At 41.3% G+C, this 21,944-nt stretch overlaps 2 protein-coding genes across 2 annotated transcripts; one reads left to right on the top strand and one right to left on the bottom strand.

Moving 5' to 3' along the window:
• Positions 1-2,954: 2,954 nt before the first annotated feature.
• LOC149274385 (eukaryotic translation initiation factor 1-like) lies at positions 2,955-3,998 on the bottom strand. The gene is made up of 4 exons (XM_089505566.1): positions 3,968-3,998; positions 3,314-3,477; positions 3,120-3,221; positions 2,955-2,999 (listed from the first exon to the last, which is right to left on the bottom strand). Exons 1-4 carry the CDS (start codon positions 3,996-3,998, stop codon positions 2,955-2,957), a joined length of 342 nt encoding a protein of 113 aa, XP_089361692.1.
• Positions 3,999-10,240: 6,242 nt separating this feature from the next.
• LOC149274384 (keratin, type I cytoskeletal 47 kDa-like) lies at positions 10,241-15,045 on the top strand. Its single transcript, XM_089505575.1, has 9 exons — positions 10,241-10,483; positions 12,033-12,161; positions 12,271-12,353; positions 12,675-12,831; positions 13,076-13,237; positions 13,456-13,581; positions 13,726-13,953; positions 14,298-14,316; positions 14,924-15,045. Exons 1-9 carry the CDS (start codon positions 10,241-10,243, stop codon positions 15,043-15,045), a joined length of 1,269 nt encoding a protein of 422 aa, XP_089361701.1.
• Positions 15,046-21,944: the final 6,899 nt, after the last annotated feature.

The following is a 21,944-nucleotide window of genomic DNA, read 5'->3' as shown; positions in this document are numbered from 1 at the left end:
ACGATAGGATGGGATTTTCTCGGTGGGGACGACGGCGAAGCGCGGTTACAGCAGGTTTCTGAGACGGGTACAGCTGCGCAGCTCAGAGAACACGTACACGACTTAATGGCTGCGCTACCTTATATACCCTCAGCTCGGGCACTGACGTCAGCACGCACCAGGGCCCGCCCCATGAGCGAAGCTTGTTTATGATTGTAGGAGTTTATGGGTGGGACTGCGGCAGTAGCCGCCATGTTGCTAGTGGGCTGATATATTAAACGTTTCCTTGAAATAGTATAACCGTGACCCGTGTGTGTGATCTGTTTGAGATTCCATAAAAATGCTCATTTCGTGGGTTTAATAAACCGTGTTTTCTATTTTCTTGTTTTACATTTATATAATTATCTCTCGGCCACTCCAAGTAAACAGATCATCCAACAGCATTGTGATTCAGCTATCATGGCCCCCAGAGCCCTGGTGTGGTCGCAGCACCGGCCTATATGCTATATGTCTGATATCAGCCTTCAATACACAAATTAATCTACTCAACATGGCCATCTAATCCCATGAGCTATACCTATACAAGTACACAACGGGTCAATTAACATCAGATCCGCATTTAAATGAAAAGTAAACATTAGTTATAGGTGTCGCTATTGTGAATTGTCGTTCATAGGCATATTTGGGTGCATCATTCTTGTTTTGGTGCTTGTAGAACCTTCTATGGGGTTTTTCTCAGCTGGTGACCCCAACCGCCTGTCATTGAAATGACATGTTGTCTAAATCTCTTTACTTAAATTACTTTCTTAATTTGTGTTCTCGTTACAGATATCTGATCGGTTCTGTATTTCAGTCGTTTTGCCCAAACTAATAATGGCTGCCCGTGTCCTAGTGTGTAAGGGGAGGGTTCCTGCGGGGTAAGGGAGGATTTCCCTTTGCAGATATTACACCAGCAAACAAATGACTTCCGCTAAATGAGGTCATCAGCAATTATGTAAGACTATTGGACGCATTTTGCATGTTGTGTCGTGGTTACAACGCCCCGTATTTTGGGCACGTTTAGAAGCTCTTAGGACCGTTAGCCGTAAGGGCAAATAAAGAAATTCAACTTGGTTTGAAAACATATTAAATATTTTTTTCATGGGTGTCTATAAGATCCTGTTTTCCAAGGATGATTTACACTCAGTGATCACTAGAGTTGAAAGCTGCCTCGCCCGGACATTAGACACTAAGTGGCGGTTTTTGCCAGATGCAAAATATTTTTGAAAAAGTTTGTTTTTATTTTCTTTTATTTGCCAACCTACCCCCCAGTTATGCACATCTGCCCCATTGCTTGCTACTCTGCCCCCAAGATATGCCTTATACCACTCTATCTCTATGATACGGCATTTAATCCCCCTGCCCCACCCCAGAAATGCCTGTTAACCCCATATATGCCACTGCCTACAGGAATGCCTTATATCCCCCCATATGCCACCCTGACCTACTAATGCTTCCCCAGACCCTAAAGTTTCTGCCAAAAAAATATTTATGTCTAATGGGGGCAGCCAGGGAACATCTGCACGACATGTGCCGACAACCTCTGCTGAAGGTTATGGAACCCCAGTGATCCATCACAAAAGCCTCAGCATTGGAGGTTGTCCACATTGCTGCGGAAAATGTATACCCAATGTGCACAAACTCCACTTCTGCAGCGAAATGTCATGTCACGAGGGCGCTCGGGCATAGAAGCCCAAGAGGAAGCACAGGCAGCAGCGGAAGTTGTCACGCAGACACCCACTGGCTGCCGAGCAGGATCCAGGTGCCCTGCAGGGGATCTGGACCTTACTGTAACACTTCTATTTGAGGCCCAATTATATGACCTTGAATGTGACATTTGCCCTGGAAAAAGGAGAAAAATAAAAAATCTAGTCTTATATTTGAGAAAATCTGGTTCTAGGATTTCAGGGGCAACAGCGCCACTAGTACAGGGAATGTAGTTAAGATTAGCAAAACACAAAGAGCCTTCAAATACATAAATTGATTACCAATAACCTTTATTGATTTAACAGGGAAGGTAAAGGACAAAAAAATTAAAATTGCAATCCAGTTTCAATGGAAAGAAAAACCCCAAAGACTACTGGGTTAAAAAATAAATAAATGCAATAACAAAAAAGCTTTTCCATCATACAGCGTGCCACGTCGGCGTTTCCCCTTGAACTACAGTATGCACCATCCAAACATTTGCTTAATCATAAGGTTACTCTGCAATCTTCCATCTGTACTTTACTGTCTGGCCAGCACTGGGCCATATGCCAAGCAACGGGATGTACCTCACCTGCACAGCAAAGGTATATCAACTTGCAGGCCATATCTTAAACAAGGCATTTTAAAGTGCTCGGAACTGGCTAGCAAGCAAGGCTACAGAGGAAAGGTGATGTAAGTCACATTTCCTCTGTAGCATTGCTTGCTAGCCAGTTCAGAGCACTTTAAAATGCCTTGTTTAGGCTATACCACGTTGTGGCCCCCCATCTCTGTGTGTTTAAGCTATCACTGTGATAGACGTTACTGTGGACCTGGGCAGCTCGAGCATGTCAGATTTCATGGACAGACACCTGAGAAAGATGGCATCCTATGATGGCTCCCACGTGTAAAGTCACTGAGCTCTTTACCACCCATTTTACTGCTGCTGGTGGTCTATGGAGATGACATGTCAGCCTTTTGATTTTCTTTTCCCTACACCTGTGAGCACGCTTGGAAAAAAAAAAAAAAAACCCAAAAACTACTAACCTTAACTAGGAGAGGTGTCCCTAGACAGATACCTAGATTGTATTAACCCAGCAGAATGATTATACATGGTGCAATTTAAAAGGTTTATTACAGTTCTTAACATCAAGGTACACACAAAACAAAGTACTTAAAATCCTGCCACGTGTCGGAGTCCTTAGGCATTTCCTAGGGTTCCTTTGGCAATGTAAAGCAGAAAGCCTGGAACGCTAAAACCCATGGACCTTCAATTGGTCATCCTTACAAAGGCCGACCTGCAGGAGACACAGAGATTAAGAGAACTATTCCAACATTATGCATAATTCACAGAGCATTTCCTTAATGAAAGCAGGAATATAGACTAGAGAATGTTTAGCAAAGGCAAAAGATCTTACCTCTGTAAGGAACTGGCACGCATTCTTACGCTGATCTCCCTGAAGCTGGATCACCTCTCCGTATTCTGGATGGTCAACCACCGTACCATTGCAAGCAAACTTCTGCAATTACAATTAAGGATCGCAGAGTGTAAGTACGAGCTGTCTGATGCACAAGCGGTCAGTGCATGGGATAAAGAACAGAAATAAACTACCTTTTTAAAGGCTTTAACTAGTTTCTTCTTGTCGTAGTCATCAGATATGCCTTGAACAGTTGTAAGGGTCTTCCTGCCGTTTCTCTGCTGAATCCTTATATGAATGGAATCCTCTGTCCCGGCTGGGAGCCAGTCATCACCCTTACTTGCATCAGCAAAGGGGTCTGAAATAAACAGGGAAGCATAATACAAGTTAAGCAGAGCAGACATTAACCAGTAAAGTTCTTTAGCATTTAACACCCTAAAATAAATATATATATATATATCTCTCTCTCAATATCATTCCTACAACAAAGAGTTAAAAGTATCTGTAACCATAAAAGCTGAGGAACGTTGACAAGCGGAAGTATTACCCAACCCCGCCCACCTGCGTCATGACGCAAGCCAAATATTGGCCATTACCCAGGAAAGGAGGCCCCAGCAGCCGCCATCTCAGAACCACCGGCACTGAGACAACGCCGAACCAGCATAGGGTCGCTACAAACGTCCCCATGTTAAACGTGGATGTTCTTATAACGCACCGAGAACAAACAAAATCAACCGGCAGTCAGTGAGGAGTGTTAACGTTATATTAAGCAAATTAACGGGTAACGGGGCCGCGTAACAACAAATCCACCCCACGGCTCACAAAAAAATAAACGTGCGGTGACTCACCGAAAGCCTGGAGGTTCTGGATAGCTGACATACGATAGAACGGGTTTTGCTTTGTGGGAACGGCGGCGAAGCTCGGCACCAACAAGTTTCTTAAGCGCGTACACGATGGGTCTGTCTTCTGCGCTACCTTATATACCCCCAGCTCAGGCATTGACGTCAGCACGTACAAGGGTCCGCCCAATGAGCGCTGCTTGTTTGTGATTATGGGAGTTTATGGGTGGGACTGAGGCAGTAGCCACCATTTTGCTAGTGGGCTGATAGATTAACCCCTTCAGGACCAGTTTTCTTTTTTGCCATGTTTACACTAAATGCCCAGGGCAGTTTTTGTGGTTTTGCTATGACTTTATTTAACTCTGATTACCCACTAACTCATTTAGTGCAGTAGTGCACCCACACACATTATATATTGTCTTTTCAGCACAAGTAGGGCTTTCCTTTGAAATAATAATAGCTTAGCATTCTTATATATATATATATATATATATATATATATATATATATATATATATATATATATATATATAAACCATCATTTAGTATGAAAAATACCTAAAACTGTGGGGAAAATTAGGAAAAAATATTTTCACAGTTTCACCTATAAAAACTATATATAACCAGTGCAAATAAAAAAAAAAAAAACGCCAAAAGTGGATTTAGGTATTTTTCCTGTTTTAGGAAACATCACATATGCCTGGAATTGTTATTTATTTTGGCACTTACAGGGTTAAATATGAATAACAGGCATTGCTGTTTCTAAGCAAGATTTTTAAAAAAAAAATGTGGTATGCACCCCAACAGGGGCCACAAAAAAAGCTGCTTAACAAAAGTATATAAAAAAAGTATATACCAGCCCCTTCCAAAGATAGTCTAACAAAAAAAAGAAGACATTTTTCACATCCACTTTGCAATTTCACCATGTTTATTTCTCTGAGTGAATATGTGCAAGAACAAAATAGGTCTTGATTTGTGTTCAGTAGCACCCCCTGAGTACAGAAATACCCCACATGCATAGATAAGTCATGTTTCTGGGTGTCGGTGTGGCAGAGCCTGTCCTGGTGTGTGTGTGTCTGGGTGTCGGTGTGACAGAGCCTGTCCTGGTGTGTGTATCTGGGTGTTGGTGTGTGCACTGTACTTACTGTAGTAATAAATAATATAATCAAGCAAATACAGTATTTGGGTGTCTGTGTGGCAGAGCCTGTCCTGGTGGGTGTTTTTGGGTGTCCGTGTGGCAGAGCCTGTCCTGGTGTGTGTGTGTTTTGGTGTCGGTGTGGTAGAGCCTGTCCTGGTGTCTGGGTGTCGGTGTGGTAGAGCCTTTCCTGGTGTGTGTCTGGGTGTCAGTGTGGCATAGCCTGTCCTGGTGTGTGTTTGGGTGTGTCTGTGTGGTAGAGCCTGGCCTGGTGTGTGTGTGTGTTTGGGTGTCAGTGTCGCAGAGCCCGTCCTGGTATGTGTTTGGGTGTTGGTGTGGCAGAGCCTGTCCTGGTGTTTGTGTCTGGGTGTCGAAGTGGCAGAAGCTGTCTTGGTGTGTGTGTGTCTGGGTGTATCTGGGATGAGGTATTCATTGGATGATGCAGTGCTAGAACAGTTGTGGTGGTATTAATAGCCAAAAGTTTCTTACAAGAATATCGTGAAGCAGGGGCGTACCTAGAGTATTTTGCACTTGGGTCGGATCCTGTATGTGGCACCCCCACACACACACTTTAAAACTGCATAGCTTCTATCATTAGGCAAACATTGATGGGGGTACAACATAACTGTTGTCATTATATACTGAAGCAGACATTGATGGGGGTACAGCATAACACCTATCACTATATACTGAGGCAGACATTGACGGTGGTACAGCATAACTGCTATCATTATATACTGAGGCAAACATTGAAGGTGGTACAGCATAACTGTTATCATTATTTACTGAGGCAAACATTGATGCTGGTATAGGATTACTGTTATCATTATATACTGAGGCAGACATTGACAGTGGTACAGGATAACTTTTATCATTCTATACTAAGGCATGCACTGACAGTGGTACAGCATAAAACCTATCACTATATACTGAGGCATGCACTGACAGTGGTACAGCATAACACCTATCACTATATACTGAGGCACGCACTGACAGTGGTACAGCATAACACCTATCACTATATACTGAGGCAAACATTGACAGGGGTACAGCATAACACCTATCACTATATACTGAGGCAAACATTGACGGGGGTACAGCATAACACCTGGGTGGAAGGACTGATCAATGGGGTGCAGCAACGGCCTGTGAGATTAAAATGTTATGAATCTTTGTAAATGTTTGGAATCCTCGCAAGGCCCTATGATGTGGCTCAGAGAAGCTGCCGATTGTGAAGGAGTGTTGGTGTTTACTTTTTTTTCCAGGTTTGCTAAATCCTGTGATGGACATGACAAAACAGCATGAAATGAAACCCTCAACCTTCTGCCTCCAAAGATGACCGTGTGTCATCTATATGTTGTGGCATCTTTGACTTTGATGGGTTTAAAGGTCTATATATTTCAGATATCTTGTTTGTGGATAATGCTTTCTGGTCTGAAAGAATCGCTAATAACAACTGGATTATAATTTTTACAGATATAATATGTTGCCCATATTGCTACAGTACTACAGAATATGATGGTACTGTATAAATCAATAATTAATAATACATTTAAAGCTTTTTAACCACTAGATTTCACTATCTTATCTTGTGTAAAAGTGTTTTATGTTTTGCAAGCACTAGAGGTCACAGGCATTCACCTTATCCTGTGTAAAAATGTTGTATGCTTTGTATCCACTAGAGGGCCACTGTATTCTTCCTTCTGTTATAAGGCATCCATCAGAGTGGTATATCCTAGGGAGCCTCACCCAGTCCCACACTCCCCTGCATCTCTACCATAAATAGGGACATGTAACATGGGGGTTAGATGTATTTTAGTATTATGAGGGTCCCTAGTGAAAAAATAATATTTTATTTTCAAACAAGGGGCCCCTGGGGAAGACAAATAGGCTTTATTTTTAACTTGGAGGGATTTAACAAGCTATATAAATCAATAAATAATACTAGAAGTCTTCTTTTCTTTTTTTTTTTAAATATGTTTCTCTTCCTATTATTCTGTCTAGAACATCAGTCTGGGACCAGTAAATAATTGATTTAAATTATACTAATTTACATTCATATACATGTCTTTCATACATTATAACCACTAGAGGTCTATTGTATCCACATATATCCAAACACATACAGCCATATAATAGTAAATTATTTACTGGTCCCAGACTGATGTTCTAGACAGAATAATAGGAAGAGAAACATACTCAAAAAAAGAAAAGAAGACTTCTAGTATTATTTATTGATTTATATAGCACCATCACGTATGGTAGTGCTGTACAATGGGACTGACCACAAATATTGAAATCAAAACAACCCTGAGGGCAGTAGTCCCCCAGCTGTCACGCACCTTCATACATTACATCTATAATCAAAAATCAGATTTTACTGTAAGCTCTCTAAAAGATAAATATAAAAATCTTTTAGCAGTTTGTATCCTTGTGTATTACTTTCAAGGGTTAATAATTCCAAGGAGCATATTGACACCTTTTATAAAAATGATGCCAGGAAATTGGTTTTATTATATGAAACCATTAAAGTCAATGACTCCCATTGACCTAGGACTAACTTTAATGTATGTTCTCGGACATTGTGAAAACACATTTTTTTATGGTTTTAGTATCCTGGGTGCATCGTAGGGGTGTTTATACACTGAGACACATCGATGAAAAGGAACCTTCTGGTTTGTCCAGTTCTAACTAAAAAACCCTGACCTGTTAATACTTGTCTGGACAGGTTGGGTCACTCATCAAATGACCTCTCTTGTTGTTATCTGGCATTCTTCATCAGGGTTCCCCTCCCAGAAACTTAACAGATTTCTCCTTTGTTGAGATAATTGTTTGGAATGATAAGTGACTTCTTCATTCCATAGCTAGCAAACAGTCTTTATAGCAACATAAGATCAACCTTGCTATACATTTAAGTGATACAATTTTTTTTAGTAAATACCATTGTTGACACCGCTGACTAAAATAAAGAAATGTAAACTGTTGATTCCCATGATGTTTATTACGTCATTTTCTATCATGGCTGAAAGCAAGTGAAATTGGTCCTAAAAGAACAGAGTTCTGTCAGAGAACAAGGACAACACAAGCCCATCATTTCTGTTTCTCGCAGTGGTCAACCTCAAAAGATGACTCCCGATGATTGGGGAGACTTCATGTTGCAAGTGAGCCTAGCCTGGTTCTCATGTGGCTTAACAGGCCGTTCCTGGGTCAGGCTCCAACTTGACTCATACTGAGCAACCAGGTGGCTCCCTCACCTCTCGTAGTTGCAGCAATATTTAATTAGAGAGACCATTGGGAGCCTCCATCACAACACCGGCAGCAACTGTCTTAGAAACGGAGCTTTGTGCTTGTCCCATAGATAGAACACTGTACATATAACTTATTTTGAAGTGACGGTCCTTTAATGTATCCTCCGGGTTTTGTATTTCTTGTAGGCATCTGCTTTTCATTATGAAATGATGTCCTTACCGCTAAAAGGCGCTCACACCCTTTATGATTGACAGCCTGCAAGTTTGCTGTCCAGAAATACACAGCCTTTGGCTACAGCACTTCTTAAGAATGAGCGAGGTTAATGCAACATCCTCATAAAAGAATAGTAGCTGTACTGCTTATACTCCTCGTAACTTGAGGTTCACTCAAATACCTGGCGCACAGGGTAGGGCTTTAGTTAAAAAGTAGCAGTAAGTCATAGAAAAATGACCTGACCGCTCCTTTAAGCCCCCGATAATAAAAATGATATTATGAGGGATGGATGTATAATGGATTGGAATATTCAAGTCCAACACATTACTTGGGCTTGTCACTTTCCCAAATCTTGTTTTGTCCAGTATGCTTAAAAAATTCTGTACAATCGTATTCAGAGTAATAAATAAACTGATAACTGATAACGTCTTTATGATTTGGGTGCCCGAGGCAGCTGCTTGGGATGTCTGGTGCTATGGCAGCCCAGGAGACACATCTACACCGAGTTTATTTCAAAGTTGAGTCAATGAGTAGAAAAAAAGAGCCAAGACCAAGTTTTGTCTGAGCGTGCCACTATTTTCACCGCATATGCATGTATTTGTATTATTAATAGGAGTTATGAAGCCAGAAGGTATCACTAGGAAGCACCAATATCGGGTGACTTGAACAACCAAACAGGTTCTACGGCACAGACCGGTGTGACGAGATGCGGGGGCTCTGCTGGTTCTTTAGCCAATGATTGCCATTAAAACAATAAATAATAATAAAAATGTTAAGCGGCCAGTTACATATCCATGCTATGTTTTAGAACATGTATATCGAACCTGCATTGGTTGGAATTGGTTGGGCCACATTATAAAACGTTGACGTGTATTAAAATATAAAGTTTTATGACATTTAAGAAAAAGTGAATCTCCTAATCCTATAATCTGGTCAACCCTATAAATATATTTGTTGTTAAAAGTGATCCAGTTCTATCTCTAGATTGTAAGCTAATTTTACCCATTGTACAGCGCTACGGAATATGATGGCGCTAAATAAAACAATAAATAATAATAAAAATGTTAAGCGCTACAGCCACGTTAGGATTCAAAATATGGCCATTTAGTGTGAAGGAACTCCCAAGGCGCACACACACACACATTATATCTTTTTTTTTAATAAAAGTTATTAATTTTAATAAAAATTTGATACATCCCATAGTTTGCAGAACAGGTTGAGATTAAAAGTGACAGGCTTCATTCCTTTTGTAGCACATTATTTTTTTCAAGCGTTCTTATTTAAAGGGGACATTTGGTAATCATCGATATGTTTTCATTCAATATATTAAGCAAAAATTTGCTTGGTTTGGGTGCTGTTAAAATAAAAGGTCCCCCCAAAAATTCAGCCAGCCTGCATGTAGCCAACGTGACTTTTGGTCGGTGTTTATTTCCAGGGATAAAACCTTGTGAAACAGGAATTTCCAGGATTTATCTGATAACAGCTCTCCCGCATACTCACCTGAAGGAATTTTCTTTTTGTGCAAACATTCAGGTGGTTGTGCGGGTTTCCCCGCTGTAGATAACGTTACAGACCCTCCCATTGGATGGGGTATATAAGACAGGTAAAGGGGAGGCTAAGGTATCCAGCTCATCCTCCAAAGCTCCGTTATTCCAAACTCCTCTTATAATATCTACAGCGTCGACATGAGCTTCTCCAGCCGAAGTCTTGCCCAGTCCATGCGTTTCGGAGGGGTGGGCTCTGGGGTACACCGGGCCCGCAGTGTCGCAGGAGGTGCTGGCAGCGTCAGAATGTCCTTCGTTAGTGCCAGCCCGGTCAGCTCTGGCACCGGAGTGGGGTTTTACGCCCAGGAAAGTGTGGTCTTACAAAACAATGGCAAAGAGGTCATGCAGAACCTGAACGATCGCCTGGCTTCCTACTTGGAACGAGTGAGTACACCTGTGCTGTTTGGGGAGCACTTAATAGACACCCCTAACGGAGCGTACGTCATAAATAACAGAGGAGTCTTATTCTGTTCTAGGTTAGAACTTTAGATATAAACATAGCTCCATAAGACCCTCTATAACGTCTCCTATTACTCCATATAACCCTTCCCTACGATACCCTCTATTAGTTCATATAGCCCTTCCCTACGATACCCCCTATTACTCCATATAGCCCTTCCCTACGATACCTTCTATTACTCCATATAACCCTTCCCTACGATACCCCCTATTACTCCATATAACCCTTCCCTGTGATACCCCCTATTACTCCATATAACCCTTCCCTACGATACCTCCTATTACTCCATATAACCCTTCCCTACGATACCCCCTATTACTCCATATAACCCTTCCCTACGACACCTCCTATTACTCCATATTACCCTTCCCTACGATACCCCCTATTACTCCATATAACCCTTCCCTACAATACCCCCTATTACTCCATATAACCCTTCCCTACGATACCCCCTATTACTTCATATAACCCTTCCCTACGATACCCCCTATTACTCCATATAACCCTTCCCTACGACACCTCCTATTACTCCATATAACCCTTCCCTACGATACCTCCTATTACTCCATATAACCCTTCCCTACAATACCCCCTATTACTCCATATAACCCTTCCCTACGATACCCCCTATTACTCCATATAACCCTTCCCTACAATACCCCCTATTACTCCATATAACCCTTCCCTACGACACCTCCTATTACTCCATATAACCCTTCCCTACGATACCTCCTATTACTCCATATAACCCTTCCCTACGATACCCCCTATTACTCCATATAACCCTTCCCTACGACACCTCCTATTACTCCATATTACCCTTCCCTACGATACCCCCTATTACTCCATATAACCCTTCCCTACAATACCCCCTATTACTCCATATAACCCTTCCCTACGATACCCCCTATTACTTCATATAACCCTTCCCTACGATACCCCCTATTACTCCATATAACCCTTCCCTACGACACCTCCTATTACTCCATATAACCCTTCCCTACGATACCTCCTATTACTCCATATAACCCTTCCCTACAATACCCCCTATTACTCCATATAACCCTTCCCTACGATACCCCCTATTACTTCATATAACCCTTCCCTACGATACCCCCTATTACTCCATATAACCCTTCCCTACGACACCTCCTATTACTCCATATAACCCTTCTCTACGATACCTCCTATTACTCCATATAACCCTTCCCTATGATACCCCCTATTACTCCATATAACCCTTCCCTACGATACCCCCTATTACTCCATATACCCCTTCCCTACTATACCTCCTATTACTTCATATAACCCTTCCCTACGATACCTCCTATAACTCCACATAACCCTTCCCTGTGATACCCCCTATTACTCCACATAACCTCTCCCCTTTACTCCTTCTTATAACCCTGTCACTTTATTACTCTATTACTGTGTCTTGGTCCAGATATTCACAGACTGCCCTTTTCTCTGTAGGTTCGATCGCTGGAGAAAGCCAACGGTGAGCTGGAACTTAAAATCCGTGAGTTTTATGAGAGGAAAGCTGCCAGCGGGAAACACGATTTTACACACTACTATGACGCCATCAACCAGCTGAGCGCTCAGGTAACTCCTACAGCCGTGTACCTGTTCCATAGAACGCTTCGCGCCGGCGTTAATGTAACAGTTGTTGTTTTATGTTTTATGTGAAATCCTGTCCTCTTCTTGCCCTTAGATCCACAATGCCTCCATTGATAACGCCAGGCTGGTCCTGCAGATTGATAATGCCAAACTGGCTGCAGACGACTTCAAAATGAAGTAAGCACCGGAAATTCATTTTTTTGAAAGGATTCTCTCTATTATGTTTCCTTTTGATGTATAAGTAAAGTGGACAATACATGACACTAATGATGGCAAATGGTAGAGAGGGCATTCATTGTCTACTACATGCTTTTCATCTTGGGTTTAGGGTGGTGGATTAGCTCAAAACTCTACCTTCTGAACATATAGATTTTGCTATATTATTACATATATTTTCAGGGGAAATATTATAGTTAAGCAGTTTTATCTGTAGGTAAAAAGCAATATTCATAACCAAAAAAAAAAACCAGAGTTGGTGAACGCTATCTTCTTTTGTAGGTATGAGTCCGAGCTCGCCATGAGGTTTGGCGTGGATGGTGACATTGCGGGCCTACGAAAGGCGTTGGATGAGCTGACTATTAACAGGTCAGACTTGGAGCTAGAGATCGAAGGCTTGAAAGAAGAACTCGTTTTTCTGAAGAAGAACCATGAAGAGGTAAAAAGTTAACAAAAAAAAAAAAAAGGAAAGCCCAAACGTAGAATGGTCTCTTGGATGAAGTGTTGATGGAGGAAATTGTAACAAAATTACCTATATAGTCATATATTCTGTACATTTGAATTTATAAACAAAATCTAGGCCTAGAGTTTGGTCATGGTAGAGATTTACTAGAGGGTAATTTGTTTTTATTTCTTCCTGTTGGTCTTGTTTGCAACCATAACCATATCTCCTTCTTCACCAGGAACTCTTGACTGTGAAGGATCAGGTCGGAGGTAATGTTAACGTGGAACTGGATTCTGCCCCACCGGTCGACCTGTCGAAGATCCTAGCAGAAGTAAGGGAACAGTACGAGACTATGGTCGAGAGGAACCGTCAAGAAGTAGAGATGTGGCACAGATCCCAGGTACTTGTGAGGGGAATATTATTGTTCTGCTGAGATTGGTTTTTCTTCAACACAGTTATATCCGACTTTAAGCTAAAACTCTCAACTAGAGAATGAAGGTTTATAAGGTCAGGCCCACCACAAGCCCAAAGTTCTGTAAGATGTTTTAAGCATTAAATAATTAGATTAAGACTCCTTCTGGGTTGTAATGTTAAATATCATTGAAATTCTTTCCACAGTGTGACAATCTAAATAAGGAAGTCGCAAGCAACGATTTTGCTCTCCGGACATCAAAAACAGAGGTCACCGAAATGAAACGCACCGTACAGAGCCTAGAAATCGAGCTTCAGTCTCTCCAGCATATGGTTCGTATCTTTATGAATTTCCACTTGTGAGAATGTTTTTGTTTTTTTTTTAATGGCATTCATTCACATAATGTCATTGTTTCTTCTTACTCCTCTGCATTTCGTGCTTGTTTGGTTCATATCAATGTTTTGCAATCTGTCTAGAAACACGCATTGGAGGGCACGTTATCGGAGACAGAAGCTCGGTACGGGGCTGAACTGGAGCGTCTGCAAGCTTTGATCTCTCAGATTGAGCTGGATCTTCAAAACGTGAGGTCTGACTCAGAGCATCACTCTCTGGAGTACCAACGGCTCTTGGATGCCAAAACCAGACTGGAGATGGAGATCGCCACCTACAGGCGCCTGCTGGAAGGAGAGGATTCCAGGTTATTAGTCTCTAAATATTTATGTTAAGTTGGGAACTCTGGTTACAGGATAGTTTGTAGAGGACCAGTAAATTAGAAGAGTTTAAATTCCAGACACATGATTAGAATTACTTATGTTATTTTTAGATAGATAATGGTAAAAGTGGACATGTCAATAAAATTCCATATTTTTTAGCAAACTTCAGGAGTTAATGTGCGTCCTTCTCTTTATGTAGTTGTGTATAAATTTGTGTCTGTAAGAATTGTATCAGAAAAACTAAAAATATAATACTCTAGGAGATCATTTGGGTTGATAATGTTATTTATTAACTTGTTCTTTTCTCTGTCTTCTTCAGCTTCTTGACAGTCCAGCCAACACAAACACAGAAAGGTGAGTTATGGAGGTCACAGATGTCTCTCTCTAGGATATTTAGTGGTTCAGCGGTGGGGATCCTCCAGTGGATCATGCAATCATTTTATGAAAGACAGTAGATTTCAAGGCCGGGGTGTGAGAAATTGGGAGAGGGACAGGTGTTTAGGGTCATACTAGGTAGCATTATGGGTTGAAAAACTTCACAAATGTCTAACAAATCAAAAAAAAAAGGCATTTAACCATACCCAGCAGAACTCCTGCCATTATAGCCGTATTTGACAGCCCTCTCTAATGGCATAAAGATGGGAGAGGTCTCTTTACGCCTAATACCAGGATGGGAGCGATCCCTTTAAACTTAATTATTGAGCAGTTATCCGATTGCACTGACGTTTCTCTAATCTTCATGAATGATCTAGATACTTAGCCTCACCATGACAGTTTGAATTCGGTCCTACAACCCTATTGCCCCCTTACTTGGATTGAGAGATGAAGTAAAAGAAGCTGTTTTTTCATTGTAGCAAAATGCACACATTATGTATGCAGCTTTTACAGTAAAATAGTGCAATATCTCTAAATTTAGCCAGATGTCACATGTTTTATTGATCTGTTTCTGCTCTATAAACAGCTGTCATCAGCAAAGAAACCATCACGTCTTCCAGCATCAAAAAGGTGAAGACGGTAGTAGAAGAAATTGTGGATGGAAAAGTTGTATCGGCAAAGGTCGAGGAAATGGTTGAAAAGTCATAAACAATGGGATTTAGAAAATGTAACCACAACAGACAGTCAGTGGATGGAGGTTATGGAAAAAACTAGAAGAAACCATTAGTGGATCTCATTGACCACAGCATCAACGGTCCAGCTCAGCTAATACCCAAGAGTGTAGGATTTTCGGTACATCCATATATAACCGCTGGTCATTAATTTTGGAGAAGAACACGTCTAAGCTACCATTGCTCATTGGAAGAGATAATTAAGTTCTTCTTGGTGTTCCTTGATCTATCTTCATTAGCAGTACAAACCTATGGGAATCCACCACGGGTGTTTATTGTCCTGGTTTTAAGATGCTGTAACATAACAACATGCCAAAAATAAAGAATTTATTGTTGCATTTCTTTGGTCATTTGTATGATTTCACAACATATGCATGTGGTAAGAAGCTGTCAGTTGAACAAATACCCTCACAGAAGGAAAGAGTTAAATGTAACATTCACAGGAGAAATCGTAGAACAAGAAGCCATAGTTTAAGATTTGAGGGTCAGAGGTTTTGGATGTAATGTAAGAATGTGTTACTATACAGAGAGGGTGGTAGATAAATGGAACAGCCTCCCATCAGAAGTGGTAGAGGCTAATATAGTGGGGGGAACCTAAACATACATGGGACAGGCATACAGGTAACAGGAACCCAAGATGAATCCAAGGACAAGCACCTTTCAAGCACATTATGCTTATTACCTTAATTAGTCACTCTTAAATAAAACTGCCATAAATGGTACAGAAAAAAACTGTTTAACCCTTTCCATCCACTAGGTGGCAATGCTGCATTACGATTGTTCCCAGCATTTTTCTGGGAAAATAAGAATTACCAAACCCCCACGAATAGAAACAAAACAAGGAGGCCCAGAGTGGAAAAGGTAAACAAAAAATAATGTTTACAGGCAAATATGTCTCTTCTGTTCCCTACTAGTCAGTAGATGTACCATGTATGAAGTCAGTTAAGGTTCTGGGATATGATGTCACAACCTGGTTTCCTGGCACGGATGAGCCATGGGTGGATATAGAGTGCAGTGTGCGGAGGGCCACCGAGACTGAGGGTATTCCTTAAGCGCAATGCCGCAACCTTTTCCCCAAGCCCATATTTCACTTGGGGAAAGCAGTTACCTACTTTACCCATGGCTCTTACATGTTTCCTCACTAAACAATTCTATTCTCTAAACAGTAAGTATTTGTGAGTTGGCTAAAACTACGAGTTTGTAGCAAATTCACTAGAGAGAACTCACTTGCAGAACATATAAATTCGCAACTCATATATATATATATATATATATATATATATATACTCATAGAGGCAGTGGCGTATTTACCTTTGGTACTGTCCTAGGCCTAAACCAGGGGAGAGCTGCCTGCTGCCCCCTCCATGCCGTTGTCCTTACTACTGGACGTCAGGATATGATGTCATATCCCGACACTCCACTCTTATTGGAAATGTGGTGCAGCACAGCTCTCCATAGTGTTAATGGTCCGATGCAGATGCTTTTTTGACCAGCAGGTGGCACTGTTGTATTACATGTTTTAAACTATGATTAACCCCTTAATGACAAAGCCCTTACATGCATTGTATTCAATGGGTTTAGGGACCGCCCATTGTCCTTAAGGGGTTAATCTAAGTATATATTGATTGAACTTTCTAAGGCTTTTGTCAAAATAACTTTCCTATCATAAAACACATTTAATTATTCTAGAATATGCCATGATTATTGCTAACTGTCATACAGCGGTCTGCAATTTATGGATGCATTAACATGTACAGGTAAGGTTTGCGTAGGAGACATTGAAGCGTAATAGTTCCCAACACACTTTTATAACATTTTTACAAATACTAAGCCCCCAGCCCTTAAACTGATATGGAATCCATACACAAACAAGTAGGGAACTTAGCAAGGTGGAAGAGCTATGATACATATCATGCTCTACCCTATACATTATGCACATAGTTTGAACATCAGATAATATGCAGCTTGGTTAAGACATAAGACCTGCCACTGGATGGCAGTGAAAGTATTAGGAATGGATCTACCTGAACATTGAAAAACAGCAGTACTTGTACACGGACACAAGGTGGCGCTCTAAGACTGTGGCATCTGCAGCTTACACGCCATTGGCTATTCATGCAACATAGAACAATGTTGTCTCACCACTCAGTATTTAAACCACTGAGCACTATATCGCTCCACTACTCATATAAATGTTGGGGCAATAGTGGTGCTACAGTGTAGGATGCTTTAGCAGTTGCTTAGGGATCCCAGTTATCTATAAGGACCCCTATGTGAGTATATAAAAGAGTAGTGGTGTATTACAGTTTGTCTTTTCTGTAGTCACCAAGAGCCACCTCAGTGGCCACTGATCACTCCATTGATCGCTTCACTGATCGCTTCACTGGGCACTTGGATATGGCTTGAGATAATGTGCTCTGCCTCAGAAGGACACGTGGTGTTGGGTACAGCGTGTTAGACACTGTGCTGGCTCAGCACTGACCTCCATAGCATAAATGGTCTGGTTGGGGATATCAGAGATCTCCCTTGTTCCTGGCCTACGGAGCAGCGGGGCTATAGGGTCCCAATTGCCATATAGGGCAATCCTGGACCTTCTGCCTTCTAACTTTCATCTAGAAACTTATTCTTTGTGAGGGGTACAAGAATGTGTAGGGGTATGCTGTTCCAACATATCATTTTGAAACAAAGTTTCAGTTTTTTGCACACAACTAGCTGGAAAACATGCCTCTTTATTAACCCTTTCGTGTCACAATTCTCTTCCAGGCACTGCATCTCCTCAAAGCTAACACACACGAACATAAAAAAATATAACACACTCACTCTAACATATGCAGTAATATACACTCACTATATCAACTGTATCAACATCTGCTAACATCCTCATTCACTCACTCTAACATAATATGCACACACACACACTTACCCTAACACCGTACACTAACACATGCTCACCCTAACTCAAGATTCTTCGTGTTGTGCTTCTTTGTGTACGTTTACCCGCCGCCATATTGGTTTATTCGGTATTCGGTTTGAACAACAAAAGCGCACTATGTGTGTCCGTTTTCATGTTCTTCAGAATACGAATGCACAAGTCTTCTTCTAACCCAATGTTGTTCACATACATGCACAGGTTCTTCAACTCTTAGCAAGGAGACCATGTTCAGCATCTCCTGCTCTGCTGGGTGTACCAACAAAAAAGGCTAACACAGTCCCAGTTATGACCTGACAAAAGGACGTACAAAAACATCAAACATATCCGCATGCACTAGCGAGACCCCAGTACTAACCTGATACAAATAGATCAGAACCATTTGGGCCATCTTGTCTACCTATTATTATTAACAATTTTGGACAATCAGAACCCTGAACCAACAAACGTTTATACATTGACTGTGTTGGAACACATTATTTGGTTCTAAGAAACTTACAGATCATGCCTGAAATATAAATGTGTCAGCCCACGGGGCTAGTAAACCATTGTCACCATGTAATCAATATATTTCTTTTAACATTCCTTACTGGAAATACTTGTCTGACATTTCATCGTATAAATTGTACAAATTCTTCAGACAACCTCAGGCACGCTTGTCTAACCAGATCAATTCCAGGAGTAAGAAATGAATTTTTTACATATATTCACTGTATTGCTAGTTTTACCCATGGGGGGGGGGGGGTGCGCATCTGCTGAGCCATTTCAAAAACATTTTTTGTATGTATTTTGTAAGCTTCTTTTGTGCACAAACCAAAAGATACTTGGAAGTCAGAAGCTGAGGTCTGGACGGAAATCTAACCTTAGATAGGTGTTTTTTAAATGTATTTGTTGGGTATGCACGGAATTCTTGCTTTGTTTTGCGTACTTATTGGTCATTATTATTCTAGCAGCAACTTGGAATCTGATTTTTTTTTATAGCTTTTATGCTTTTTATGTTGTACGTTCCTCTATTTTTGTATATATTTTTTTGTGCTATATATATCTTAAATTGCTTGAGAGTTTCATTTGGGTAAAAAGGCAAAGCAGCCCACCCCAAGCATCACACAGCACTCATGATGAGGTGAAAACAGGACTCAGTTTATTTGGAAACACAGGGGTATTTAAACAGTACAAGGGGGTAATTCACATACAATAGACACAACAAACCACACAAAGTTCTTCATCAGGTCCTCCTTTGCACACGGCAAATGTATTTGCACTCAGCCCAGTAGAGGGGCGCTATTGTAGTCTGTGGGGAGGATGGTAATCCAGGTGCAAATACTGGTCATAGAGGTCTCTGTCCTGTAAATCCTGACCCAATGGAGAGTAACACACCACACATAAACCCCCTCCCAAAATGCAGTAACCCCAAATCTGTGTCCGAGCTCCACAGTCTATAGAGTCTCTGGTACTTGTGGAAATGTGGCACTCTGTACCAGGGGGAAGAAGTAGCCAAATTATACCCCCTGTACCCATCTCCCCAAAAACAGAACCCCTTTCAAGGCCAGGGCCCATAGTCTATAGGAAGGAGGCTGACCCTCAGGCCCTCTCCAGGAGCCCATGGCGCGGAGGCTTCTGTGCCAATGATGTAATAGATACTCCTAGTTCTTTACTACAGAGTTACCAGGTCTGCATGGGTACCATCAGGGATGGGAGAAAGAGGAACTTGCGTCCATCTTGGAATTTTACCTGCAGCTTTGATGATTTGTCTATCATATGGTGCAATGGGCTGAGAGAATGGGTTCAAGGAATCACAAACATATACACTAATACATGCAGACACACAATAATTTAGCCACACACATTGGTGCAAATACTCACACAATACCCATGCATTATGCAGGGCCAACTCAGTCCAGGAGAAGCTCGCTAGGGTTGGCTTTTTTATTATGTAGAGAGTTAAACATTTTCACCTCTCCTGCAAACTCACTGATCAAAAACTGGTATGTTTCTTCAGCATCATATTTAGATGCACATAGTACAAAAAGTATATTGTTACTGTGAGATTTATCTTTATTAGTAAATGTTGCAGAAATATAACTATATTAGAAACATGACTGTCCGTGCCCGTATTGTGTTTGAGAAAGTTGTACGTGCTCCAGATAAGGCAAGGCATGTTTGTATGATGCTAATTGTCTATATGAGGAATCTGCCCCAAGGAGTTGGGTGTGTTGAGCTGTTTTTGGCTGACATAGCTCTGCGTGTCAGGGCCAAGCCCTTAGGGAAGGGATTGGGAGGAATGTGAGAACCTCTTTTATTTCCCATGGTACCAAGGAACACCTCTACATTCCAACAGAGAATAGGAGATCTGCAAGACTATACAACATACAGGCGCCATTGTTTGCCTTACATATATGTGTATATATGTAAGGCAAACAATATATGTGTGTAATACATAAATATAAACTTCAATAAAAGTCAATTCCAGGATGTGTCCTACAGGACAAAAAGATACCAACTTCCAAAAACCCCTTTTGAAGTTACGGACACTAGGCACCAGTGAACAGTTCTGGACACAATTATGGCCATTTATAAGAGAATTCTACTTGAGGACCTTCTAAATGAACTGAAACTCGTTAAAAACTAACTATTTAATAGTCCATCTCAATGGTCCTATTGTAGTAGTCACCTGTTAATAGTGGCTATAACAAAGGTCTAATAATGGTTCCTGTTGTGTCACCTGTATTCAAGCAAGGTTTTTTAGTAGTGATGTACCAGGGAGAAATTATTAAATATCAATATATCGGGGTAGAATATTAAATGGTTGTCTTTAGACTCTGTGCCCTTGAAAGTCTGCCCATTCATTCTGAGATCTTGAAAAAGGGGTAAAATCCTAAAGAATTTAAGGTACAAGATGCTGCCTATGTCCCTTTATGAATGGGGGGAGCCGTGGTCCTAGCAACACAGAAAACCTAAATTTTTCATCTTTCCAGGGCCTCTTCATGACCCACCAACTTTCCATGAGCAGCGTTAGGACATCACATGTCTTACTGACTAATGGACACCCATCTTTGCCTCTTTTTTGTGCACAATCTTTGATTTGAGAATTGCGCATGCACTAGGTGAGGTCCTATGGTCTTCTCTGCCTTCTAATAAGAAGTCATTCTTTGCTTTTAGAACCTTTAACAAAAGTAAATGAATTCATAGAATCTTAATAAAACTGGATCCTCGTACCCAGCCCTGCCAGTTAGACTTTCCCCAACTGATCAACCACCATAGGTCACGCGGAACTTATTCAACCGGCACTAAGCCCTTTAATAGATATCAGAGAGGGTCCATCTACCTTTTCAGCTATACAGGGCAGTGTTCTATAGAACGGAACATTATTTTCGGATGTAAACATTGTCCAGCTTGCAACAGCCGTGTTCTATGCTAGTTATTCCATGTTAGTTTCTGTATTTGCAGAATGAAAACGTCTTTTCTCATAACGCTCTCTAAAGTCTCTCCTATGGCCAGAGGATGGGTCTGTCGAGTGGCGGCTACTCCCTGCGTGACTCACAGCTTCAGGTGTGTCTGGGCTGCAGGTTCAGCCTAGCCTCTCACACCCCGTGGGAGCGGATTCAATTTCTGCTTTTGTGTGCAGAAGATTAGCAAGCCAAGCGTCTCTCGGGTAATTTACTTTGGAACAGACTTCACCCATGGTGTGTGGCTTCAGTATTTCAGAATAAATCCCTTTTTGGAAAATAGACTTAGGTTTGCAATCCCAGGCTGTGAAATATAACTACAGAACCATTCTGAAAACCCGTTTTACTCTGGATAAAATGTCCAATGTGGTCCAGGGCCAGACTGAGAATGAAAAGCAGCCCTGGAAATACTTGGCTGGCCCACCGGCAAAACTGGTCCAGCCCGACCCTGGTGTGGTCACTTTTGTTAGGGCATTCCGAGTGCTTGGCCTGGTTGCTGGT

This window comes from Sceloporus occidentalis, unplaced genomic scaffold, assembly GCF_023333645.1.
Source record: "Sceloporus occidentalis isolate IW3139 unplaced genomic scaffold, rSceOcc1.0.p SCAF_335, whole genome shotgun sequence".
Classification (NCBI taxonomy): Eukaryota; Metazoa; Chordata; class Lepidosauria; order Squamata; family Phrynosomatidae; genus Sceloporus; species Sceloporus occidentalis.
The sequence above is the reverse complement of the archived record's forward strand: the minus strand, read 5'-3'. Positions and strand labels throughout refer to the sequence as shown.

What these genes read in the sequence shown, in the direction of transcription:
- LOC149274384 (XM_089505575.1), top strand. Translation starts at nt 10,241, where the DNA reads ATGAGCTTCTCCAGCCGAAGTCTTGCCCAGTCCATGCGTTTCGGAGGG. An exon ending in TCAACCAGCTGAGCGCTCAG is followed by an intron (nt 12,162 to 12,270) that starts GTAACTCCTACA and finishes TCTTGCCCTTAG; the next exon opens with ATCCACAATGCCTCCATTGA. An exon ending in TGAAGAAGAACCATGAAGAG is followed by an intron (nt 12,832 to 13,075) that starts GTAAAAAGTTAA and finishes CTTCTTCACCAG; the next exon opens with GAACTCTTGACTGTGAAGGA.
- LOC149274385 (XM_089505566.1), bottom strand. Translation starts at nt 3,998, where the DNA reads ATGTCAGCTATCCAGAACCTCCAGGCTTTCG. An exon ending in TAGTTAAAGCCTTTAAAAAG is followed by an intron (nt 3,222 to 3,313) that starts GTAGTTTATTTC and finishes TTGTAATTGCAG; the next exon opens with AAGTTTGCTTGCAATGGTAC. An exon ending in CGTGCCAGTTCCTTACAGAG is followed by an intron (nt 3,000 to 3,119) that starts GTAAGATCTTTT and finishes TGTCTCCTGCAG; the next exon opens with GTCGGCCTTTGTAAGGATGA.